The 27350-nt window shown below is 44.2% G+C and overlaps 1 protein-coding gene across 1 annotated transcript in view; it reads left to right on the top strand.

The window, feature by feature from the left end:
• Positions 1–27350, top strand: part of LOC138977312 (sacsin-like) — a 69772-nt gene that overhangs the window by 29718 nt on the left and 12704 nt on the right. Inside the window, exons 11-19 of the mRNA XM_070350213.1 lie at positions 259–418; positions 3110–4573; positions 6192–6525; positions 7103–7237; positions 9710–9891; positions 13837–13927; positions 15844–15997; positions 21154–26018; positions 26409–27020. Coding sequence (XP_070206314.1) covers positions 259–418; positions 3110–4573; positions 6192–6525; positions 7103–7237; positions 9710–9891; positions 13837–13927; positions 15844–15997; positions 21154–26018; positions 26409–27020 — 7997 coding nt within the window. The remainder of the gene's footprint in view (positions 1–258; positions 419–3109; positions 4574–6191; positions 6526–7102; positions 7238–9709; positions 9892–13836; positions 13928–15843; positions 15998–21153; positions 26019–26408; positions 27021–27350) is intronic.

Raw genomic sequence — 27350 nt, 5'->3', positions numbered from 1 at the left:
GAACTTCTTTTCTTAAAACTGTGTAGTGCTGTTTTCATAAGTACATAATGTCGGCTTTTTCTTACGTTAGTAACACCTTTGTTTGGGATTTTACACAACGGGTCCTCTGTTCTGCTTTGTTTGGTTCAGAATTTTACACAACGGGTCATCTGTTTTGCTTCCTTTGTTTCAGGATTTTACACAACGGGTCATCCGTTTTGCTTCCTTTGTTTCAGGATTTTACACAACGGGTCATCTGTTCTGCTTCCTTTGTTTCAGGATTTTACACAACGGGTCATCTGTTCTGCTTCCTCCCACTGGCCCGGCAAGTGTCCCTGACTGACCTTCCACTGCACATCAACGCGCCTTTTGCCTTGACCTCTGACCGCCGGGGGCTGCTGTCTCAGAATGAAGATGAGAAAAAGCTCATTGAAGGACGGTCTGTTGCGATAATATCACATACACTGCCCCCCCCCCCCCACCGCCCTGCACACAAACACACACATATCCACGAGCGCGCAAGCAAACAATCTGAACAGCAAGGAAGCTACCTGAGCATGAACACAATCTTTCAAGTACTTTACTCCCACACACACACACGCAGCTAGCTCCCATACACAGCACACTTCTAATGATATGGTTTTAACAAAGGAACATGACTTTTTCAGATTGTATTTAGCAAACAAGAAGGGTTACTATAAAGACAAGGCAAGTTGTCGGCTATTCTCTATTCCTGAATCCAGGATAAACAAAAAAAGAAAACGAATCTTGCACCTTTTTTGTACTTCAATGAATTAACGTTTGCTTATTTACTTAAAACGTTGTATGCCCAGTAGGTATTTATCTTTAACACGTTTTACAGATTGAGGATTTTTTACAGGGAGCAAGTGGCAGCTATTCGAATGAGGGTACCCCCAAAATCGACCTACCTGACAAGAACCCAAGTCTTAAATTGAAATAATTCGCAAAATATCCAAAATGGGCAAAATTATTCTCATTAATTTGTTCATTATAAAAAGACAAAATGATATTCCTGTAAGAATCCACAGGCGTTACAGTTGTCCTATTACCATTCGTGTTGTTTCAGGTAGATTATTGCTGTGATATTTGATGTGACCAAGTGCTCGAAGCACAAGAATCGCCTTTGGAGGCAAAGCCAGTCAAACAGGATTGAGATGTTAGAGCTAAATAATAGCCATATAAAAACTGCTATGGGTACCCATAGGTTATGAAGAGGTGACAACAGCAGCCTGACAGCTACCCACATCTCACGGGTGTGCTGTCTCTTGACGTACCAAAAAGGTTTGGCTACTATAAATAGTCCACGCTTTGACAGGAAGACAACACTGGATTTCCAAGTCAAGCATAAAGTCTTGGGCTGGTCGCACTCTTAACTGATGTTCCGACTAGTCTACCATTCGTCTATGGGAGCGCGGGTGTAACTGTTGTTGTCCACACTCCTGCTCGTTTTAAGGGTTAAACGTCTCCTGCCCTCGTCCACCATCCTTAGTCTAACAGAGCGGACGGACTATAAACACAGAGCTACTGCTACCGTTACTCAACCGACGAGGCCCATCCCCCCTTGCCCCCAGTGTGTACAGGTGGTACATGTGGCCCAGCTCCAACCTCCCCCACTCCACCCCTACCCCAGGAGGACGGAGGATTGTGTCGAGAAGTCGCGCTAACTCACCATACCCCAACATTCGCCCCCATACCGGATCCCCGCCCACCATAGTGTGTATGTCAGCGCCCGCCGAGCAGGGAGCAAAGGACAGTTTCTGTCCCACCCTGAAGGCGGGTAGCGGTACACCAGACATATTACGCGACACACGTCTGTTTGACAGCGTGCTTGCTCGCTTTTGTTGCGTGTGCGCGAGTCCGCCGGCGCCCGCTTGCTGGGGTTCACTCCACCTGGCAGGCGGGCCGATGTGCACCGCACACAAACACTTATACCTGTTCCTCGTTCAATCACAACATTTTGTATCAATATCTTTTATATTTAACTTTTATTTCTTCCCCTACCCCTACAATGGGTGAAGTTTTAACACGCCTATATTACATGGCTGTTATTCCAAATTTTATCTGAGATGCGACCCTCTTGTTCCGGCGGTGACCTAGGCCGCTTTCAGAGCAATCCGCGCCTGCATTTCTATCAATGCTTTCATACTCCTGACACAACGTCAGGTCCCGTGGGAGAGCCAGCCAATGGAGCACGCCCCTTCACGGCAGAGTCGGTGGGAGGGTGTTGCTTTGCTGGCGGGCGACACAGGGGTAGTAAATGATATTTTATTCTTGTGAAATATAAAAAAGAGATATAAGCCAACGTTAGTCAACTCCTTTTTGGTGTGGCATAATTATACTCAAAACAGCCCTTTTTTTGTTTTCCTGTGGGTTTTTTTACTTTGTTTTTGTGTTTTTTGTGTGTGTGTCAGTCTTTGTCACATGCGGCTGTGAATGAAAGTAAATGCATTTCTTTATCCCCTCCAATCATCATCACCATGCATATAGTGCATATACTACTCGTATCACAACAAAATCGGACTTTTATCTTTTAATAAAAGGTGGTTCTAAGTTTTATCAATTTTATCAAATTATGAAATCAGCATGTACTCCTTTATTGGCCTATCCCCATTCCAAGTTTGTGTAAACCAACCCTTTTGAATACTTTTTTTTTTATCCAGAAGCCTTTAATAAATAGTTAGCGGACCCACAACCCCGTCACCTCCATTCCTGTGGCCAGGTGCCTTACCTCCCTCCTTCACCCTCCAACTAGCAAACAACCACATCACCTCCCTAATGGACCAAGCTCTGTGGGACAGAAGCATCATCATCAGGAAGACAACTCTGTCAATGCAGAGCAGCTGCCTGTGACAAGGGGGACTACTGCGTTAGTTTTAAAATACAATCAGTAAAAGATGAAATCTAAAAAGGTAAACCAAAATTTGTTTCTTCATGACAAAAGTGACAAAAAGGAGGAAATGATCGCTCGTCAAAACTCTGTAAACATATTTCTCATTGTGTGTTGATGTCAGTTGATTAAACCTGTGAAAACCTTGCCAGGTACTTCACATGCATATGGAGATGATGTTATTTACAAGACTATTACAGCAGCGCTTCCTTCATCTTTCAGGTGGAACAAAGCTTTGTTCTCGGACCCCATCCCCAGGGCCTACCTGGCTGCCTTGGAGAGCGTGGCGCCGACACAGACATCAGCAGAGCCGTACTACAGCCTGTGGCCCCAGCACACGGCACAGCCACTGAGGGAAGGCCAGAGTCCGCAGGGCGAGCTGTACCCACACTTTTATCAGCTCTTGGTGCAGGAACACTTTAAAGTCTTTCTTCATCCCAGTGGCTGCACAGGCTTCTCTGACTCCTTCTTCTTTGACCCGGAGCTCAGTGACACAGACATTGGCCGGGTAGCGTTCAGGGTGCTTGAAACCTTCTGGGAGGAGAGCGAGTGGCATGCTGGTCGTCTGATCGACCTCCCGCCTGGCGTGGCTGACAGCATCTCGCGGTCCGGACAAGGCGTCGCCTTCAGACAGAGAGTCATCACCATTGAGCAGTTCTGTCGCTGTGTCCTCTTCCCTAAAGTTGACCAGGGCCACACAGCGCTAGAGGCCGGGGATAGAGACCGGCTGGTTCTGTATGCCCTGCAGTCCCACAATGCCGCGCTGCACGAACTGGTCCAGTCTCACGCCTGCATCCCGTGTCGCCCTGACGGACGTCTGCGAGCTCCGGCCAGTCTGGTCCACCCCCACGGCCTGGCCGCCCCGCTCTTCTCTGAGGACGACGCCATGTTCCCACAGCGTGAGGTGAAGGCAGACTTCACCACCAACACCGCCCTCAGCCAGCTGCTGAAGCTAGGCATGGTGAAGGACACAGTCAGCAGAGAGGAGCTGAGGCAGCGAGCTGAATCAGTGGGGACGCTCCCCGAAACAACAGCTCTGCAGAGAGCTAAAGCCGTCATCAAGTACTTGCCGGACCTGGGGAAAGAAATGAAGAGTAACGTTGCAGTCTTGAGAAACATCAGATTCTTGCCGGTTTTGAAACGACCCAAGGGCTGGCCTTTAATGTGGGCTGGACAAGGGAAAAGGTTCACGGCACCATTTGAAACGTTTGCAAGCAGCTTGAAAGAGCTGGTCGGTTGCCAGGCAGCGGTTCTAAATGAAGTTCCCTTAGATTTGTCTGGCACAGACAGGGAAACGTTAGGTTTACTTGGAGTCACTCAGTATAAATCCATGTCCTTGGGTAACACGCGGTTGACAGAAGTAACCGTCACTCAGCTGATGAGTATTGCTGAAGACCCCAACGCAGTGTCCCAGAGCAACTACCAGGCTGTGGCAACAATCTGCAAGGAGATCTATCAGTACCTGGACAGTTTCTGCAGACGTGACCCAAGAGGTACGTACAAAGACCACAGGCTTGTGATTGAAGGGCTGAAGGAGCGACAGGTAGTGCTGACGGGTCAAGGCTTCCAGGAAGCAGGACGTCTAGCCATGGGACCGCGGAACGACCTGGAGCCATACCTGACGTACGCTGATGGATACACCTGGCGCTGTCACGAGCTCTTCGCTTTCCTGGGCGTCAAGGCAGCGTAAGTGTAAATCAGTTTGCAAGAGTATATCTCTATTATTGAGCAATAAGCAGTTTCCGGAGAGAAAAACTTTCGGAATTTTCAAGCGATGTAAAAGAATAATAGACAAAACGCTGAGGCCAGCTAGTGAAAGCAAGTCCAATCGACATAACACTAAGGCCAGCTAGTGAAAGCAAGTCCAATCGACAAAACACTAAGGCCAGCTAGTGAAAGCAAGTCCAATCGACAAAACACTAAGGCCAGCTAGTGAAAGCAAGTCCAATCGACAAAACACTGAGGCCAGCTAGTGAAAGCAAGTCCAATCGACAAAACACTGAGGCCAGCTAGTGAAAGCAAGTCCAATCGACAAAACACTAAGGCCAGCTAGTGAAAGCAAGTCCAATCGACAAAACACTAAGGCCAGCTAGTGAAAGCAAGTCCAATCGACAAAACACTAAGGCCAGCTAGTGAAAGCAAGTCCAATCGACAAAACACTAAGGCCAGCTAGTGAAAGCAAGTCCAATCGACAAAACACTAAGGCCAGCTAGTGAAAGCAAGTCCAATCGACAAAACACTAAGGCCAGCTAGTGAAAGCAAGTCCAATCGACAAAACACTAAGGCCAGCTAGTGAAAGCAAGTCCAATCGACAAAACACTGAGGCCAGCTAGTGAAAGCAAGTCCAATCGACAAAACACTGAGGCCAGCTAGTGAAAGCAAGTCCAATCGACAAAACACTAAGGCCAGCTAGTGAAAGCAAGTCCAATCGACAAAACACTGAGGCCAGCTAGTGAAAGCAAGTCCAATCGACAAAACACTAAGGCCAGCTAGTGAAAGCAAGTCCAATCGACAAAACACTAAGGCCAGCTAGTGAAAGCAAGTCCAATCGACAAAACACTGAGGCCAGCTAGTGAAAGCAAGTCCAATCGACAAAACACTAAGGCCAGCTAGTGAAAGCAAGTCCAATCGACAAAACGCTGAGGCCAGCTAGTGAAAGCAAGTCCAATCGACATAACGCTGCTGAGCGGTTAAAACCTGCCATCACAGCGAACAACTGACTTTGATGTGTATATTTTGCAATGTGCCCTTGAAAATCCTGACAGAGTTATTTCCGAAGATCGTTTGTGCTGAATTCAGAATACAGGAGTTTTACCAAGATGACAAAAGCAAGTTGGTCAACAATTGATTATTTAAAATATTTTTCTTCATGACCATTTCATAAGTTCTAAACTGGAAAATAAGGCGTGTAATGCGATTACCATAGAGCATATTATACCACCTGGAAACATGGGCTATATTTAATAACTTTGGAAAACTTCTTTATCAACAAGAACAGCTCAAGTTACAACACTCATTGCTATATCAACAGTAAGGAGAGCAGATTAACAAAGCATGCATAGCTAGTTATAAATGCAAGTGCTATTTCTTTATTCGGAAAATTCGTTTGATGATCAGAGAGATTGTATGAAGATGAAGAGCAATGTCCAGTCGTGAGCATTTTAAATAATTGAAGGACTTTATTGTCAACTTACCGTCATCTCGTTTGCTTTGAGTTTCATCCAGTAAATAATCTGCTGCAGCTGTTTTCAAGAATGCCTTACCTTTTTAAGTCTTATTGCTTTTTGTGAAACTCTGCTTTCAGATTTGGGGTGTCAGATATACTGGACGCGATGAGACAGCTGGCCTCTGACCATAGTGAATCCCAGTGTGACAGCAAACTTGTCGACCTCCTCCTGAAGATGGCGGAACTCCTCGAGGCAACCCTCCGGTCAGAAAAAAGAGAGCATCTTAAAGAGGAGGAAACCAGTGACCTGTACCTGCCTGACAGAGACGGGGGGCTGCGTCCAATCAGCGAGCTTTGTCTCAACGACTGTGATTGGCTGGAGGAGTCGGACACCATGCACTTCCTGCATCCCAAGTTCTCCGAGCATCTCGCTCTCACTCTTGGCGTAAGGACCAAACGAGAGCATGACGAGGTGATCTAATTTTAATTTCTTTTATAATTTTCATTACTTTATTATCCCAACGCTAGGAAATTCGGGTCGATTCCTCCCAGTGGAAAGCTAGAAGAAACAGAGTCGCGCTACTCAGGTGTGTGCGCGTTGAGGTATAATCAGCCACCTGCACTTATAGCAGAATGGCCGAGGTCTTTTAGGTGACACATTTGTGACACGGGGGTGGAACATGGATACCGTCTCTGAGTCTGCACACAAAGTTGACACGTCCTTCCCGGCCTGGATTCAAACCTGTGACCCTCGGATCACAAGCCTAGTGCTCTACCAACTGAGCTACCGGGTCCCCAGTGTGTGTGTGTATGTGTGTGTGTGTGTGTGTGTGTGTGTGTGTGTGTGTGTGTGTGTGTGTGTGTGTGTGTGCGTGCGTGTGTGACTCTCTTTCTCTTTGTTTCTTTCCTCCCCTTGTCCCAAGTGTTAACTACAAATAGATTCACCGTAACTGTGGTAGTGAGGGTCTCCACTGTGAAGATCCTTCAGTTCAAAGTTCCAGGTATTCCTGACACATACCACGCTCTGTAAAGCTTTAAACTTCTTGCAGGTCGAGTTCTCAGAGTCGTTCGGTCAGCACGAGAAGCTGACCAACCGTATCAACCGTCTGCTGGAGGGCTACACACGGGACGCATCCATCTTCAAAGAACTGCTGCAGAACGCGGACGATGCAGGCGCTACAGAGGTCAGTTATTTCCCTTGTTTATGCTGAGATAACGGTTGAGAAACATTTTATGTTGTTTCAAACTTGGTCCATCTTGCTTATATGATTTTGTTGGTGTAGTTACTACCAAGGAAACCGAGACACACTGCTACATGTGGTAAAGAAAACTACTAAATGATAGCACAAACAACAACAACAAATATTAGAGAACATTATACTGTACAGTCCCCGGCGAAAGAAACGCAACTCATTCGCGCCCACTGTTGCGAGTGATTTTTCGTCATTTTCAAATTGTCGTCAAATATTAACCAGATAAGGTAAATCAAAAAGAAAAACAGATTCGTAGAGGATATTGTACTGGCTCTACGATAAATGCATAGTATTTAATCGTTTGTATTTTTTACTTGTTCATAAATTGTGTTATACAGGGTAGGGGTCAAGCGAGTCGTGGTTGCTACATGCTACAAAAATCGTAAAAATGCATATTTTTTAACATGGTCTTGATAGTTTTGGAGGAAATTCATTTCTCAACAACACCATTTAATTAGAATTATTTGCCAAAGCGTTTAAGACTCAAAAAAATGAGCAAATATCACTTAGACAGTGTTAAAGGCTGCCCTTTTCGTAGCGTTCATTAATTAATTCCTATTGTTTACATGTGCCAATAATGTTATAAAACTGTACCTAAGGGGATATAATAACGATTGGCTGTAGCTTTCGAACACAGAAAAAATTATTTCAGTATTGCAAAGTGGTTTTGATAGTGTCGAATGTAAACAGAACAGTCTCAAAGTGAAAGTGGATGTTTCCCGGAAATTGCGAAGTTAACAAGAATACAGAAAAGCGCGCTTTCCTGCTTAGCACAATACGCTACCGCGTTAAATAGGACAATGTCAGCCTTAAAAAGGGTTGTTTGGCAAAAGCTCCTTCGCACGGAATTGACGCAATGATTTCTTTAAAAAAAACAGGTGCTATTTGTGGCCAAGTGTCTGGTCTACACGAACAGACTATAACTAGAAAAAAATCCTGCTCTTTTTTTAAAAATATATTTTTGTAACATCGATTGATTAGTGATAGTGATTCGTATGAAAGTACTATGAAGCCAGACGCATTCGTCCCCCCTCCCTTAACACATATTTACACACAAATGCACACAAATACACACATATCTATATATATATATATACACATGTGCGCGCATGCTCGTACACAAACCCGAACGCACACGCGGGTGAGGTTGTTTTTTTAACGTAAACACAAACATACTTATTCACACAGAAATACCAACACAAACGTGTGTTTGATTGCGCGCGCGTGAGTGTGTATGTGTGTGTGTGTGTGTGTGTGTGTGTGTGTTTGTGTGTGTGCCTACGTGTGTGCGAGTTGTGGTTGTGCCTTCAGGCGGGCGGGCCGGCGTGTGCATATGTGTCCGTGCGTCTGTCCGTGTATGTGTGTGCGTGCGTGCATGAGTGTTTGTGTGTGCGTGTGTCTTTGTCTCTGTGTCCATTGTTTTAAATGTGAGAAATATAACTTAGGAGAAATAGTGACAGACAATCTGGGACAGCGACCATTAAAGTGACAGTTGGCGCCCCATTTAGCACTGCGTGGCGCTCCTGCACATCGCGACTTTGTTCGTTTATCTGTCTGTTTGTTTATCTGTAATGTATGTATGGATGTGTGTGTCTGTGTGTGTGTATGTATATGCGTGTGTATGTTTGTGTGCATGTGTGTAAATATGTGTTAAGGGAGGGGGGACGTATGCGTTTGGCTCCATAGTACTTTCATACGAATCACTATCGCTAATCGATCGATGTTAAAAAAAATCTATAAAACAAATACGCACTTTTTTGTTTCTAGTTATAGCCTGATTGCGTAGACCAGAGACTTGGCCACAAATAACACCTGGTTTTTTTAAAGAAATCATCTCGTCGATGCCGTGCGAATGAGCTTTTGCCAAACAACCCTTTTTACACTGTCTAAGTGATCTTTGCTCATTTTTTGGAGTCTTAAACGCTTTGGCAAATAATTCTAATTAAATGGTGTTGTTGAGAAATGAATTTCCTCCAAAAATGTCTTTACTTTGTTAAAACTACATGTATACATTTTTACAATTTTTGTAGCATGTTGAAGAGACACGTTTGCCTGCAATTACGACTCACATGACCCCTACCCTGTATAACGCAATATATGAACAAGTAAAAACACAAAAACGATTAAATACTATGCATTTATCGTAGAGCCAGTACAATATCCTCTACGAATCTGTTTTTCTTTTTGATTTATCTTATCTGGTTAATATTTTACGATAATTTGAACATGACGAAAAATCACTCGCATAACAGTGGGAGCGAATGAGTTGCGTTTCTTTCGCCGGGGACTGTACAACACATTCATAGTACAAATAAAGAAACAATCAGCATTAGCAACTCCGTACAGTATTCTCACAGGCAAGAATGAAAATCATCGATGTCTGCATTCATGTTCTTGCTTCAGGTTCGGTTTGTGAAAGACCTTCGGAATCACAGAACAGAAAAACTGCTCAACGAAAAGTGGAAAGAGATGTTTGGGCCTGCTCTGTGTATTTTCAATGACGCCAGCTTCACACCACGTGACATGAAAGGCATCCAGGATCTAGGGGAGGGCAGCAAGGAAGGGGAACCTATGAAGACGGGAAAGTGAGTTGAAATGTTTGGTTTCATTACCTCTGGTGATCATTGTAACATGGCAATGCGTGACGACTTGAAATAACAAGTGGTGTTTTGTGTTTTTCTTTTGTGTTTGTTGTTGGTGTAAGTCTTTTTGTTTTGATTTTTGTGGAAATCAATTAATGGGAATCGCGTAGGAAGACCCTTTGTTACAGCTTAAAACTCTGGCAAGTGGCTTCAAGTAGAAAAGAAGAAAGTGTTTTGGCCAGGTTACATACTGGTCACACTTATCTCACTCATGTTCATCTGCTTAAAAGAGAAGAGGCACCATGGTGCTGCGCATGTGATACTGGTTTTACTGTGAGTCATTTTCTCACTGAGTGTGCTGATCTGTATGATCTGTATGATCAACGAGAAAAGTATTTTGGCACCTCGAGCTTGAAAAGTATTTTTACAGAGGTCAGCTCTTCAGCTCTTTTTGGGTTTTTAAAGGAGTCTTTATTTTAAGATTTGAATTTTAAAACAACCTAGATTTTTTACATATAGGGTTTTTCTTTGACTTTTTTGTTGCCTTCGGGTGACGTTACGGATTTTATGTATTGGAAGTGTTTTAATCTAAAAATGTGCAATGATTAACTTGTGGGGTCCTGATTTGGCCTATTATGGTCCGCTGGACCCGAAAAGCAACAGCTAACAAACTAACTAACTATGAGTAATCTACTCAACTGTTAACCATATGATGTGCACTTCCAGCCCGATTATTGGAAACAATTTTGCACCGCAATTAATCTGGCTTGCGTATTTCGTGTGGTACTGGTATGCCATTCCTTCTGATGCAGGTGTTGGTGGTATGAGCAGTCACTATTTATGGTTACGATGACAAAAAGTGCTCTATTTCAGAAATGACCTGGTGGATTGCTTCGAAACTTTTAAGATAGTATTCCTACTTGCTGGACGTACTTAAGATAACATTTCAGATAGTTTCAGGTATTTATTCAGATGTTATGCAATGTTCCGTGAAGAGTTTTAAAACCTGTCATAGGATTGTCTACTTACATTAAAAACAAAATATGACTGCATGTCCGCAGTCAAAGATATACTGTTCAAAAAAAGAAACGAATAGTTGCTACTTGCCAAATTTGTTTTATTTTTCGAAAAAATTAACAGAAAATCCAATATTTAGATTATTTGTTTGAAATTTGGTATGGACACAGTTGAATGCACACACAGTTTATTTGCATCTTCAAATCAATCAGTCAATCAATACGATTGGGTGCCGAGGCTGTCAAGTCAGTAGGGGGTGTGACTGCCTTGAGCAGCAACAACTGCCCGGCACCTTCTGGGCATGGACTGGATCAGATGCCGGATATCTTGCTGTGGGATGGTGTCCCACTCCTCCTGAAGTGCCTGCAATAGATCGCGGTGATTTGCCGGCGCTTCTTCTCGCCTGCGCACACGTCTGTCCAATTCATCCCAGAGGTGTTCTATCGGGTTCATGTCTGGCGACATGGATGGCCAGGGAAGCACCTGGACATGGTGGTCGGTGAGGAACTGGGTGGTGAGTCGTGCTGTGTGCGGGCGAGCGTTGTCCTGCTGGAATATGGCATCCTGGTCAGCCAGAAGAGGAAGGGCGTGTGGGCGCAGAATTTCCTCCACGTATCGCTGGGCAGTTATGCGCCCTTGGACGTGCACCAGGGTGCTCCTTCCAGCGGTATTGATCGCCCCCCACACCATGACGCCTCCACCACCATGAACGGGTGCCTCATCCACACAGTTGGGCGCGTAACGTTCGTTTACTCTCCGGTAGACCCTCCTCCGACCATCATGTCGCTGGAGCAGGAAGTAGGACTCGTCGCTGAACCACACGTGTCTCCAGTGATTCCGAACGGTCCAGCGAAGGTGCTGGTTGCCCCACTGCACTCGGTTCTGGCGATGGCGGCGGGTGAGGACAGCTCCTCTGTGAGGTCTGCGAGCTCTCAAACCAGCTTCATGCAGGCGGTTCCGCACGGTCTGGTCCGATAATCGGTGTGGCCCGGGGAAAGCCTGGACAGAAGATGAGGCCGACAGGAAACGATTCCGGAGGTGGCGGAGCCGTATGAAGCGGTCGTGAGCAGCAGTTGTCGCCCTTGGTCTTCCCGCTCGTGGCAAGTCAGCAACGGAGCCAGTGGCTTGAAACCTGACCCACAGTCCACTGATGGTGCTCTGGGACACGTGGAAGTGCCTGGCGATTGCACTTTGACTTTGGCCTGCTTGTAAACGACCCAATGCAATTTGGCGGTCTTCTCTGCTCAATCGGGCCATCTTTCGTCGCTGAATTGTCGTCTGATTTCTTTGTGGCGAACAATCCGCTTTTATGGGTTTTGGAAGACATGGTGAGAGCTCAATATTCCCCGAGTTTCACGAGATTACACTGAAGCATGACGAGTGGTCATGCCAAATGAGCAATTTTGACATTGTAGCCACTGATAACGCATGCGTCACGTGCAGAGCTCACTTGTGGCAATGGACGAAAGGTCGACGACCAGATAAACATTTTCTGCAGTTTGGTGGATATCCTTGTAGCCATATAACTAAATTAACCAAATATTACAAGCTATGCGTTTCTTTTTTTGAACAGTATAGATGCAGGTACTGCCAACGTTTCATTTGAGTCGGAGCACTGGTGCAAGTTTGCTGGCCATGTAAACGCATCAGAAAAAATATGGAACGTTTACTCAGTTTTCCACTGACAACGGTTATCGTTGAGTGGCTCTCAAATCATGCTACATACCCAAATGAAACTGTGGAAGTGATTTGTCTGTAGACATGCAATTTTGTCAATTTTTGGGAGATACGAATAATCATATGAGGGGTATTAAAACTCTTTCCCGAGCATTGCATAACACCTGACCAAATACCTGTAACAGTCCAACATTTTACTGAAAGTACATCTAGTATGCAAGCATAACATCCAGAAAATGTCAGTACGATCCAGTTTTATTTATGAAATACAGCGCTTTTTGCCAGGTGCCCTTCAAATTTGATGCCAAAAAAATCTTTAAGCCTAGACAAAAGAACATGTTCTGGGTAGATTATCGATTTTATTCTACATCCGTGAGAGAGACCATCGGCCATGAGATAACAATATCGTTCAATTCACTAGTGAGTATATCATGTAAATGAGGTTGTGTAAAACTAGTCTGGCAGGGATCTAATTTTCCACTGCTTATGATGAAAAAGTCACCGAGACAAACGTCATTGTAGGAACACTTTTACCCTTGCTGTTTACCCTGGAAGAATTTTGAGAACTTACACCTGACGCTATACTTTCTAGAGTGACGTCTTTTTGCTTTGACGTCAAGTATTCACGAGGCTTTGGAAGAGATCGAGGTTCCATATGACGCGTCGTCAATTTGGGCGCCTCGACTGTGGGACGTTTTGAGCAAAAGACAGGCAAGACGAGTATGGAGGATAAACAGAATACTACATGGCTTGCTGTGCCGTACCAGATTTACACTCGTTGCTTTTTCAAATACTGAAAGGATCGCTTTCGCTCGCATTTCAATATTTTAAACAGCAACTCATGTAAATCTGGTACAACACAGCAAGCTATGTAGTATTCTCTATGGACGTTCTCCTCGGATTTACAATTTGCCAAGATTTGCTTGTTATGATTTTTCGCAGATTTGTTTAAATTGGTACCTCACGTTTTTGTTTGTCATGCGTCACTTCTGGGGGTACCCTTTTTTGATCCGCGGCCACATCCATGTTAAAAAAATCTTTGATCCGAAAGGTGTGGCAGATAATCAAGTTGACTGCTTTTAATGGTATAGAAAGTCAGAATGAAATGACACAGGTATTAGTGCTTTTATGGGAGGGCTACATTTCTAGCAATAGTATTTATGCCAAGTTTGGTGGAACATGATACAAACCCCTGCATGAAAACAATATGCCTCCTGGCCTACGAATTCTAAAAATGAACTTGTTGCTTTCCAGGTATGGAGTTGGTTTCAACGCTGTGTACAACCTGACCGACACACCCTGCTTCTGGACCAGAGTGGTGCCTGAACCTGTCGACACTGCACAGGTCTGTCTAGTGTTGTAGTTATAACTGGGAACAACATGGTCATACTACACAGGTCTGTCTGGTGATGTAGTTATAACTGTGAACAACATGGTGACACTGCACAGGTCTGTCTGGTGTTGTAGTTATAACTGTGAACAACCTGGCCACATTACACAGGTCTGTCTGGTGTTGTAGTTATAACTGTGAACAACCTGGCCACATTACACAGGTCTGTCTGGTGTTGTAGTTATAACTGTGAACAACCTGGCCACACTGCACATGTCTGTCTGGTGTTGTAGTTATAACTGTGAACAACCCGTCGCGATATAACCTTCGTGGTTGAAAACGACGTTAAACACCAAATAAAGAAAGTACTGTGAACAACCTGGCCACACTGCACAGGTCTGTCTGGTATTGTAGTTATAACTGTGAACAACCTGGCCACACTACACAGGTTGTTTTTACTCACCTGAGTAATTGGTGAGTATTAGGATTCATATGTTACCGTCTGTATGGACGGCCGGGCGGGACCGTGGACAAAAAACTTAACGTTGAGGTTATCTCGGATGTTTTTCAAGGTAGATCTCTAAAACTTTGCACAGTTTTAGGGTTTGATGATCTCACAAAGTGACCCCAGTTTGGTTGACCCTTGTCAAATTTTGGTGTCACAGCGGGTTCAAGTTTGTTTCATAAAAACTTTATCTCGGATGTTTTTGAAGCTAAAGCTTTGAAACCTTGCACACTTTTAGGGTTTGATGATCTCCTGAATTGACCTAAGTTTGATTGACCTTCGTCAAGTTTTGGGGTCACAGGGGGTCATGTTCGATTCATAATAACCTAACAGTGACGATATTTCAGGCGTTTTTGAAGCTAGAGCTTTGAAACTTTGTACACTTCAAGGGTTTGATAATCTGCCAACATGACCCTAGTTTGGTTTGCCCCCATTACATTTTGGGGTCACAGCGGGGTCATGTTTGTAAAAACTGTATTTTCTTAGTTATTGTTTTAGCAAAAGTCTCCGAATTTCACACAATTGTAGATGTTGATAATCAACAGACATGACCAACATTTGGCTTGGTTTCATCAAATGTTAAAGTTCCAGCATGAAAATGTTTGCTGGAAAAGATTTTCACCACTGAAAATGTCCACTGAGCTATCAAGGATATAAGTCTTGACCTCATTAAGCTATGATGTCATCGTTTGATTTGGTCAGTTTTGGCTAGACTATTGGTGATGACATCATGTTATGATGTCATAGTGTCAGAAATGAGGTCACGCAAGTGTCTGATGTATTACATATTTTGACTGGGCTAGCCAAAACTCAAGCTGGTCAAGAAATATAATGATTCTTGTTAAAAAAAAAAATCCTTTTTCCAAACTTTGGTGGATGTTGAGTATGTCAGGCTAGTGATGGTGGTGGAGAAGAGGTTGGGGGTTGTGCCAGTTTGAATATGTGAAATATTCTTAGGGTTGATTAACTAAATGGATTGATACAGGTCACATAAGGAGTTCTCTTGAAAATTATTTCATGAAGCTGAAACAGCTCTCTCTCTTTTTTTTTGGGGGGGGGGGGGGATGGGGTCATATGTAGTAAAATCCTCAATGACTTGTCGGGGGTTTGGGGTCTTAAAAGGAATGACGTCTTCTGAGGGGTAAGGTGGTCCAGGGAGGGGCGGGGGTAACAAAGGCGAGTCGTTTGCAAGCTTTTGCTTTTCTTGTCTGGTGATGTTGTTATAACTTTTATTACCGAAAAGTTTGACATTAATCTGTAGTTTACTATTTGACTCACATGATCAATCGGGAAAGTCAGAGAATGCAGGAATGTTAAGTTTCCTAACTTACTAACTACGACTCTGAAGACGAGTCAGTCAATCATTTGATCTTGTTGATTTCCTTTCTTTAAGTATAAAATGTTCTTCCCTGCTGTTATTTACCAGGTTGAAGAGAAGAAGCTTGGCGAGAAGCTGTGTGTGATGGACCCCAACTTCTTTGTGGCCAGTCCCCGTGCCAGACGACCGGGACAACAGCTGTCAGTCACAGACAGGTTCAGGGCTCAATACTCAAACATGCTGTCCCCGTTCATGTTGGAAGGTTAGTACATGTTGTAGTAGGCAGGTAGCAAACTACATAAGACCGTCTGCGCGAACTGCCCCTGACACAAGGGGGTGGTCTACTTCAAAGGAATAAGGGGGACCAGCTTCAGATAATTGTACAGACACCTAATTGCTTGCATCTGTTCTAAGATGGACACAGGTGCATTCCAGCTCTTACAGTTTACAAAATGAATTGACACAAAACACAAACCGATGGCAACATAAACAACAAAGACTAAACTGGACAATAGCAACAGGGTTAGAACTGCTTTACTCTTATTTACTGAAACGAAATGCAAATTAAGATTTCCAGCTCAGTTCTACATGTCTTCAACACAAAACTTACACTGATGACAGTTCACTCTGTCACATTCGAATTAGATCTCCATTGAGTAATGTTACACTAACCTGCCTATGTTGGTCACAGAAAAAAAAAATGTCGAAGTATACGTATTCTCGGATTTAATAAAGTTAGGCTGCACTGAAAACTGACAGAGAGTTCAGTCCCCTGGATCTTCAACTTCAATGGCAGACTTCCCCTGGAACGGTCAAGTTAAGTTGGACAAGTTGAGACAATAAGAAAACTTGCTTCAAGTTCAAGTGTCTTTCCACTCATCAGAACTTTAATAACTTTTAATACTCTAGGACACTAATAGGGTTTGATGACTTGAAGACATGACACTGGTCTATAATTGACCCTCGTTAAATTTGAAGGTGTTTAGATCAAAAACTTGAAATGTAAGTTTCTTTTACGTTTTCGAAGAGCAATATATAGCTTTGAAACTTTGCACGTTTGCACAGTTCGATGACCTTCAGACACGACGCAAGCATGGTTGACCCTAATCTAATTTTGAGATTACAGCAGGGTCAAGATTCGATCGAGAAAATAACAAAAGAAAAACAAGAGGCGAAGCCTTCAAGGCTCACGTAAGAAATCGACAAACAGTAACACAAACTCAATCACTCCGTCACACACACACACACACACACACACACACACACACACACACACACACACACACACACACACACACACACACACACACACACACACACACACAGAAAGAGCATAGGTGAAACTGTGCAAGAAAGCGAGACACTAGATCTAGATCTGTCTGTCTGCATACATGTATACTTACATGGACACGACTGCCAAATAGTCTCGGCCCGCTCAAAATAACAATCACCAAGACTTTCAGTAATTCCATCGCGTGACGTCTAACCCTCGTACGTCATAATGTGACGTCAATGTAATATGACGTCTTCAAATGTTAAAGTTTCTACCACAGACATACATACATACATACATACATACATACATACATACGCACGCACGCACAGACAGACAAAAGTTAGCATTGCATAGGCTACACTTGGGCGGGGATATAGCTCAGTTGGTAGCGCGCTGGATTTGTATTCAGTTGGCCGCTGTCAGCGTGAGTTCGTCCCCACGTTCGGCGAGAGATTTATTTCTCAGAGTCAACTTTGTGTGCAGACTCTCCTCGGTGTCCGAACACCCCCGTATGTACACGCAAGCACAAGACCAAGTGCGCACGAAAAAGATCCTGTAATCCAAGTCAGAGTTCGGTGTGTTATAGAAACACGAAAATACCCAGCATGCTTCCTCCGAAAACGGCGTATGGCTGCCTAAATGGCGGGGTAAAAAAACGGTCATACACGTAAAATTCCACTCGTGCAAAAAACACGAGTGTACATGGGAGTTTCAGCCCACGAACGCAGAAGAAGAAGAAGATCGAAAAATGAAAAATATCATGTTATCAAAACGTTTTGAAGCTAGATCTGTTAACAATTTCACATTGCCAGTTTGGTGACCTTTAATCATGAACCAAGTCTGGCTGAGCCTGATCAAATTTCAAGGTCGCAAAGGGGTCAACTCAGTAAGTCGGAAATTATCATTTTCTTGAACGTTTATGGAGCTAGAGTTAGAGTGGCAGACAATTTCTGCTTTATATTACACATGATGAAGTTAAGTCATATGAGCATATAAGCATTTGGTTTATTTTATTTATTCAATTTTTAGTCATCCTGGACCAACTTGCTTTCATCTTTTACTGCTTTCAGACACTGCTCTGACACAAACATTGTCAGAGCTATAGATATACAGGATGACTCAAAATTGCACCCAACAATGCTTATGACTTCTACATCCAATGACCAGATTGTTTAATATTTGGTGTACATTATCAGCCTATACATGAACATTCAATAAAGTGGAAGGTTTGTCGGTCAGATGGTCTGACTGTTATGCTTTTTTTTTTTAAATCCGAATTCGGTGATCGACGCTACACTATGAGGTTTGAAATTAAGAGGTAGTCAAACTAACACAATTCAAGTCCCACACATTGTTACCTTTGAGGTTATTTAAAGAACATAGTATTGTGACTTCAATACAGCAAATGTAGGCAAGATCAAGGCATTTCCCATGGAGGAATGCGCTCATGTCATTGATGACTTTTTCACGCCATTGCGCAAGTGTTGTCTGGGGATTGCCCTGAACCTAGCTGTAACTGCTGTCTTCATGTCACCGATGATCTGGATGGGAAAGGGGATGTTTTTGTATACTCCGACATTTCAGAAAATCGAAAAGGTAAAAGTTTGGGGGGTATAAATCAGGAAAGTATGGCTACTGCTTAATGTCAAGCCTCATACTGTTGAGTTGAGTTTATGTATTCAGAAGAAAAAAAATTTAAGTGCGGAAAAGTCCGACCATTAAATATTTTGACCTATACATTTGTCACGTTTCATAGATCACACAAGGTGATTATGAACGGTCAATTACTGCTAACTGACTAATCCACACCACGATCCACTCTCGCAGTCATACAAATAGATAGAATCAACAAAAGTGTAAGTTTCAGACGCCTGTTTATATACGATCTCGCCACCTCCCTCGATACTTCACTTCAAACGTTGTTCTTACGTCAAAGACGTAAGGAAAGTAACTGACAAAATGCCAGTTAAAGTTTATTAAATGATAATAACACGCTGATCTCGTGTAAAGACAGGAAAGTTAGCTGTTATGCCAAAAGCGCTGGTTATGCAGGTGTCCCACACCCCACGTTATCACCACTCAAATATAAAAGATGACTTGGTGGTAAGAAGGGTGCAATAGCCCGGTACACTTAGCTTTTTGCCACCGAGTGGGCGACCTGTAAATAGTCTATCTCCACAACTGCTCCGTTGACTGTAGTGCCGGTTGGCGTTGAACGAAGCAGGGAATAGTGGAGATATCAGGCGCCTCACTCAGTCGCTGAAGGTCCTCCCCGTAGTTTACCAGCAAAGGTACTTAGTGTAAAAAGGTAGAACAGCGACAGCAACAGCAAAACACCAGGTTACAGCAATACAGCAGGTGATGTTCCGGTTACAGCATACCAGCAGCACCGCACTCCCGCAAAGATAAGTAGGCTGCAACAAAAAGCATCGGTGCACTAAACATACCACGCAACCCTTCACACTCCACCCTTTTAAACATGTCAGCTTTACATATTTCATGGAGCACGCGGGCCTGCACAACGAACTTTTAAAACAACAAATCAGCTATTTTCCCTCCTTCTCTCCATAGATTACATGCAAAAACCATATACAGATTATACTTTTAGCGTCACAAAGAGCATATTATGCGCTAACCTGGAAAGAACAACAGAGAGTATTTCATTCCACAAACAATGACTCGTCAAACAGCGTTTAATAACGATTTATTACCTCAACAGCCTAATGAATGTGTAGCTTTCCTTAAGCGAACCCGCTTCCTTGTATGGCTTTCGCCCGTCGACGAATTAGTAACCACAACCCTTGTACTGAGTTTTCTTCTGCGTTGAAATTCTCCAACACCCAGTCAAGAAACACCTGACGGCCTCGTCGTCAGAAACATAATTTTGCAGCGAAAGGCGGTCACTCCTCCGTTGTCCTAAGAGCCCTACTGGACATGCAGAGCAGGCACATTGACATAAAAACTGTCACCACGCGTTGAAAAACCGTCAACTCTTAGACGAGGAAACAACCTTATTGCCTCAAAGTAAATGCCGAATGGGGTTGTTTCAATGTCTACCCCAAAGCTCGTCGAAAACATCACGTGACTCCAGCGACCAATCGCTATCGTTACACGTACAGCTCAGTCTCAGTTGATTTTGTCCAGACAGCAAAATCCTGCACGTGGAAACCCTGTACACAATATCACACCTCGCACCCCTAGCTCAGGTGTGGAGATAAACCAATTTCTCGTGCCAAGCCCTGTCAGCACAAAATCCTTCAGTTGCGATAAGCACAGGCGCTTTGCATCGCAATTTCGGAAAGGCACCCTACAGAGTGTTTCTTTCCCAATCACTGTCACCAAACCGTGACAACATTTGCCAATTTGTGTACTGGTCGTACAAAAGCTAAAATAATGTACACCGATTATAGAGTTATTCAATCAACAGATTTAGAAGTTATTAGCATTTCTGTGGGTTGCATTTGTTTCGGGGGGGGGGGGGGGGGGCTCATTCTGTAATAAGCCTAGTGCAAAGCCTGAACCATATCAGAATGGAGAGAACTATGAACTCAACATCTTAAAAGTCACGTAGAGTTTTGATGATTTACACATTTCCAGGGTTTAATGACTTTCAGACATGACACAAGTGACCTTCATCAAATGTCATAATGTCATCATAAAATTAACCTTCCTCAATTTGTTGTGCTCACGTGAAGCCCTTCTGAAGATATATCTTTGAAATTTGCCACACTTTTAGGATTTCAAACTCTTGTGGCAATGCCATAGCTTGATGTCCTCCAGATATGGCCTGAGTCTGGTTGACCCTCGTCAAATGTCAATGTCACTGTGGGGAATTTTGTATTTTAATCTATAATTGTCTTCATAGTTTTTGAAGCAAGATCTTTGAAACTTCACACACTTAATTCTATTGGTGATCTTTAGATATGACTGGCCAGGTCACAGCGTGATTGAGTTTTGGTCAATCAGTGGGATCCTATCATTTTATTGAACGTTTATGGAGATCAGCAGATTGATATTAGATTCAGAGCATAAGCTCTTGTTGCTTTTTGGGGGCATTATTCTGCAACGATTTTTTTGATTGTTTGATAAATGTACTTCATTATGTTGTAAAACTCTCTATAAGTCCTATAAACACATTGCAGCGAAAAGCACAGAGGCGCAGTCAGGGACGGTGTTCAGGTTACCGCTCAGGACGGAAGACAAAGCAAGCAAGACCAAAATCAGACAGCCAGCAGCGACCATGGAGGAAGTGAACGACCTTCTGCAAGACTTTAGGTCAACTATGGGCGAGTGTCTTCTCTTCCTGAACAACGTCAAGAAGATCGGAGTGTACACAGCAAAAGAAGACGGGACTATTGAACTGGACTTCGAAACGCAGCTCACTGCAGACGAACGCAACATGAAGATGCAAGAAGAGTTCAAATTGCACGTGAAATCTGAAGCTGAACGTTTGAAAGATGAGGCAAGCTGTCCAAGCCTCGGTGAATTTCTTTCAAGGGAGGTTTCTCTTCACTGCAAGCTGTGTTCCTCTGACGGGGGAAGTGAAGAGTGGCTGGTTGTCCACAGGGTTGGATTGTCTAACAGCGACAATGTACCAGATACACTGCAACTGTCGTCAACAGTGAGAAAGCATAAAATGCTACCGGTTGGAGGAGTCGCTGTTTGTCTGTCCATGCTGGAAGAAGGGCACACACGCTATTTCAGTTCACAGCGCATAGAAGGCACCGGGACTGTCAAAACTCTTGCAGCATGTTTTGAAGGAAAGCATGATGGCAATACACCAGTTCCAGAGGTGCTAGGAAACTTGCAGAAACTATCTGCATCTGCTCAAGCTGCGGACCAGAGAACGTTTCAGGCCTTCTGTACGCTGCCCATCCCAGTCAACACAGGCCTGCCAGTGCACGTTAACGGTCGCTTTGCGCTGGATCACGAGACACGACGTAACATCTACAACGGGAATGACCACGAACTGACGTCATGGAATGAGCTGCTCACTGGCAGCGTCATTGTACCTGCTTACGTCACTGCTCTTCGAGAGGTCAGGAGATTGTGTTTCTCGCAAGAAGAGGTTTCACTCGGCAAGAACGATAAACAGAAAGAGGAAAGTGATGCTCTTCCAGACACGGGACACAACTCTGGCAAGAAGCGAAAAAAGAAGAAAAAGCACCACGACGAAAAGACAGCTTGCCTGAACAAGGCAAGTCTGGTGAGCAGTGCAGACGTGAACGCAAAGCTTGAGCAGTACAGTAACTTCTTCCCAGACCATCGGGTGCAAGTCGACACTTTCTGGAAGTCCTTGATGACGTCGTTCTACCAACACCTCGCTGAGACTGAGGCTGACGTGTTTCCTGTTCTGCGCAGAGACTGGGATCATCTCCTTTGGGTGCCAGCTCTCAGATCAGAAGGTTTCCCTGGGTACTTTTTGAGGGATGCGCTGTCTTCAAGTCTGAAACAAGTGCTAATGAACCTAAACATGAACATCGTTGAATGCCCTTTTTGGCTCCATGAAGCATTTGTCAAAAGTTCAGTTGAGGGCATAAAAGTTGTGGATGATGAAACAGTGGTTGACTTTCTGCAGTCCTGTCACAGAGATGATTCAGACACAGACAGCTGCAACCTGAAAGACCTCCCTGAGCCTGTCGAGGACACTGGTTTCAAAACTGCAGAAGGCGTCCATGTGATATTCACATTTATAAAGAAACAAGATCGAGACCTGGAAGGACTTCCTCTCAGCTTGAGGATGTCAGGACAACTGCATTGCTTCACTCCTCACAATCCTATAATTGTGTCTAAATTCTACGACTTGCTGCCTGGGTCCAGTGGCCTTTTCCTACACAGCAAGTTGATACCATGTGTAATACTGAGCAAAGAGAGCCCTCTCCCCGAGTACCTGAAGCATTTTGATCTTGCTGTCCTGGCCCAGAAACTGCCATTCACTTTGCACGAATCCATGATGAACAGGGGCTTAACCCAATCGTTGGGTGAATTATCCTCCAAACACAAAGACATCTGCTTGTCTGACTGGATAAAACGTCTCTGGTGTTTTCTCAATGAGTTGGAAAACAACGAGCTAGATATTGAACTTCTTCAGGAGTGGTGTCTCATTCCGGCAGTGAAAGACGGAACAGTCTACCTTTTTCCTATTATAGACAGAAATCGGGTTGTCTATATTCCCACACTAACAATTCAGCAAGTACCCAGAGTGGTCAATATCGAGAATGAAGATGTCAACAGAAGTCTTGACAAACTTCCGTTATTCAAACTGGACACAGGACTTGTCTCTTGCACACATATAGCCACTCAAACTGTGGCGTCAGTCAACAATCCTACAGACCTGATCACAGCTCTCACCAATTTACAGGAGCACAACTTGAACAGCAATGAGGCTGAGGTCATTCTAGATTTCTTTTTCAGAACAGTGGATTGCCAAAGTCTCGCTTCCAGGGTGCTATTGTTACCATTCTTCGAGACACCAGACGGTTCTTTTGTAGCTTTGGGAAACAATAACAGGTCGCTCTGCCTACCTGATGACATTCCTCACGATGGTCTGAAAGAATGGTCCAACAATAGAGGCATCTCTCTGGTGAAAAGAAACGGTCGGCTAGAACAACTTTTTGTACAGTTGGGGATTGCGTCTCCTGACAGGGAAGAGTTTTACTGTGGACACCTGTTGCCGACACTTTCATCTCTTCCAGCAGACACCATTCCCAAGCACATAGAATTCATCAAAGACTCTCTTCACTGTAAAGACGACAAGCGCCTACTTCGCACAATGCGTCGGACACCGTTCATCAAAGGGACGGACGGAACTCTCTCCACTGCCTCACATTTCTTCAGCCCATACTGCGAGGTGTTCAAGGTGATGATGCCACAGGAACGGTTCCCTCCCCCTCCTTACGATGATGACAAGTGGAGGTCGTTCTTGCTGCGCGTCGGCATGGTCTGTGAGGTGTCAGAAAAATGGTTTCTTACCTTTGCGAGAGAGGTGGCCGACAATGCCGGAAGGCCACTGTCAGAGAAACTGCAACAACAGTCTAAGGAATTAGTGCTGTATCTGAAGTCGTCGGAAAAGCTGCGCAGCGACCAATTTCTAGAGCAGTTGAAGGGTGTAAAGTTCCTAGTGCCCCTGTCACATGATGACCTGCCTGACGGAAAGCTCCTTCAGTCCTTCCACCCGTTGTTCCACCCACCCACACCGCTCATATCGTTCTCTGAAGGCCTGGCACCTGACAAAAAGTACCTTGGGTGGACCAGCTCGTGCCTCTTGTCTCCTGACGCAAATCCTTCACAGTTTGTTAAATGGAAACATAACATGCATGACTTCGTTGGGTTCAACCCACAGCCCTCTGAAGACCTGGTCGTGAGACATGTGAAGAATGTGTGTCAGTCTCTGGGTATGAAAGACAAAGGTGGTTCATCGCTTCTGACTTTATTTGATGACAGGAAGCTGAACTTGATTGAGGAAATCATGAAAGCAATCTATAATCATTTGGGAAAGTCCGGCCCTGACATGCTTCGCGGCATACGGGATGTTGCCATTATATTTGACAAGGACAAAAAAGCCATGTTCTCAGCAGATCAAGTGGTGATAACTCTGACCGAACAGCAGGTAATTCAGGGTTTTGTGACACGTGCTCCAGAACATCTGGGAAATTTTTTCTCACTCTTCAGAAGACTTGGAGTCTGTGACACCGTCACACCTGATCACTATGCAGTGGCCCTGGAGCGAATCCATGACATCTATGGTGATCACATCCTGAATCTAAACGATCTTGTTTTGGTCTCACGTGCCGTTGACAATTTCTTCACTTTTCTAAAAGGTGAATTGGAAACAACAAGCTTTTCAAGATCCAATCTATACCTGCCCGCAAAAAACATGTGCCTGTTGACAATGTACCCAGAGCGGATTCTGCAAGTGAGGTTGATGGACTCAAAGACTGTGGTGGTAGACGTGAAGATTCGCCACCAAAAGCGCCTGAAAACAGAAGTGGAAGGTCTTTTAGTTTTTGTGAACTTTGCTCTGTTAGGTCTAAAGAACCACAACTTGCATGAAGAGGTTAAACTGCTCCCTCACTCATGCCGAATGAAGGAGTGGCACGAAGTAGTGAAGGAAGTGCTGTTGGAGTCCTGCAGAAGGGAAGCAACTCAAGACTCAGACACTCGGTCCATCACCAAACTCCTTCATTCAGCCGACTTGGCGCACGTCGTAAAGAGATTGAAAAATCACAAGCTCGTGCAAACGGGAGAAAAACTTGAAGAAGATGAAGGTAAAAGGATAGAAGATGCGCTGAAACACATGGCCGTTTTCAAAACTCAAGATTTGAGGACTGTGCTAGTCCTGCATGGATCAGAGTTGCCAGACTCATCAGAGGAGAAAACATTCTTCATCTTTGAAGAAAGACAGAGAAATCTCTCTGACAGTGAAACTGCTGCAAAGGTTTCTTTGTATATGGATACCAATCAAGAAGTAGGTACAGATAACGTCAGGATTAAAAAAAACATACGTTTTTTGCGAAAAGCCATATACAAAGCAGTTGGGTTTGACATTGCAGCAGACTTGGATGACTGCTTGGCAGACTTATCCGCGGCATCAGAGATAATGGATGAGGCAGATATTACTCCATATTCTGGATGGCAGCCTGCAGAGTCAGCGTATCCTCCACCTGGGGTACTCATCCCTGACACCATGCATTTTATGCTTGATCAGGACGTCTATGAGTTCGAGGTGGGGCATTTTGTTGCCTGTGAACTGAACGATCCTCTCGTTGATGTCCAGGAGTCAAAGCACACAATTACTACTGATGATGAGTGGAGTTCTCCCCAAGACTTGCAGCCTTCCACGAGTGGAGAAAAGTCCGCAAAGCAAAAGCCTTCCTACATATTTTGCAAGGTGAAGAGGGTAATTGAACCCGAGACTGACATGAACGTTGACACCAGGACCAGGCTTCTGCTTCTGCGTTATGTCATCGTCATCGGAGAGAATGATGGTGAAGAAGAACTCAAAGAGGTAAGAACAGCAGATAAATGTATGATCTTACTATTACCATTCTAGCTCCAAATAATGTCACTTATATCTTGTATGTTAAAGTTGCAAAGTTAAGCCTATTAAGATTTTCGTCGATTTTGTATTGGTCCCTTCCGTTTTTGTCGGGTCGATTTTGAGTGTACCCTTATTTGAGCAGCGGTCACGTGATGCCTGTCAAAGGAATCTTTAATCCAAAAAGGTGATCCAGGAATTCAAGTAAACAGCCTTTCTGGATTAGAAAGTTTGAATGAAATGACTCTGGAATTAATGCTTTAATTTGGGTGCGAAATTTGTCGCAAGAATTTGTTGGCCAAGTTTAGCTTAATCAGTCTGAAGGACACTAATGTGACTTAAACGGCCTATTATATTCAGGTACAAGGCTGTGAACTGTACAAGTTCATCAGGCCTACTCCTGTCGCTTCGGTTCCTTTCACTGGAGACACGGCCCCTCCTCTCGCCGCCTTCAGCCAGCCCGGGGCCAGCGACGACCTGAAGGCGGTGCTAAGAGACATTCGACGTCAGCTGCGTTCCATGCCGGACGCCAAAAGCCGCAAGCAAGTCTCCAAGCGTCTGATCCTCAAATGGCACCCGGACAAGAACCCCGGCAAAGAAAAGTTTTGTACCGAGGTGTTCCAAGCTATCCAGGACTACATGTCACGGCTGGAACAGGGCGAAGAGCTGCTGTCGGATGATGAAGACGACCGCAGTACTAGGGCCAGTGGGGGAGACGGCTTTGGCAGCTTTTTTGACGATGTGTTTGCAAGGGGACAATCTTACGCAGAATCCAGAAGGACATTTCACAGTTCTGGTGGATGGTCTTCGCCAGGGTTCTCGTTCAGATCGTACTGCAGTTCCAGTGCGAACCCTCAACCTAAGGAGGGAAAACGGTGGCTGCAACAGGCAGAGAAAGACAAGGAGACAGCCAGAGAGATGCTACAGCGAGACACTGCAAGCTTCAACTGGATCTGTTACATGACTCATCAGGTGGGTGGGTAGGCTGTCAGGAGCTTTAAGCCTCATATAGCCACACAGAGCGCCAAAACAAAACAAAATCAAATGATAATGTCAATGAGTCAAACTTAAGACAAAATTAAGTGTTATCTGTTCAGGTCTGATTCCCAAGGCAATGCACTTCACTGACTGTAAAAACAACTGTCATCCGCACTAACTTTTTTGTTGTTGATCTTATTGCTGTTCAATTTTGTTTGAAGTCTTTTGGTTTGGGCGTTCTGCATCGCAAGACGTTGATATGAAAAAAATCTTTATCAAAAACACGCAAACATCGTGTCGAAGTATTTTATTTAATTTCTTTAT

The sequence above is a fragment of the Littorina saxatilis genome, linkage group LG9 (assembly GCF_037325665.1).
Source record: "Littorina saxatilis isolate snail1 linkage group LG9, US_GU_Lsax_2.0, whole genome shotgun sequence".
NCBI classification, from domain to species: Eukaryota; Metazoa; Mollusca; class Gastropoda; order Littorinimorpha; family Littorinidae; genus Littorina; species Littorina saxatilis.
This window is presented reverse-complemented; position numbering and strand designations above follow the sequence as displayed.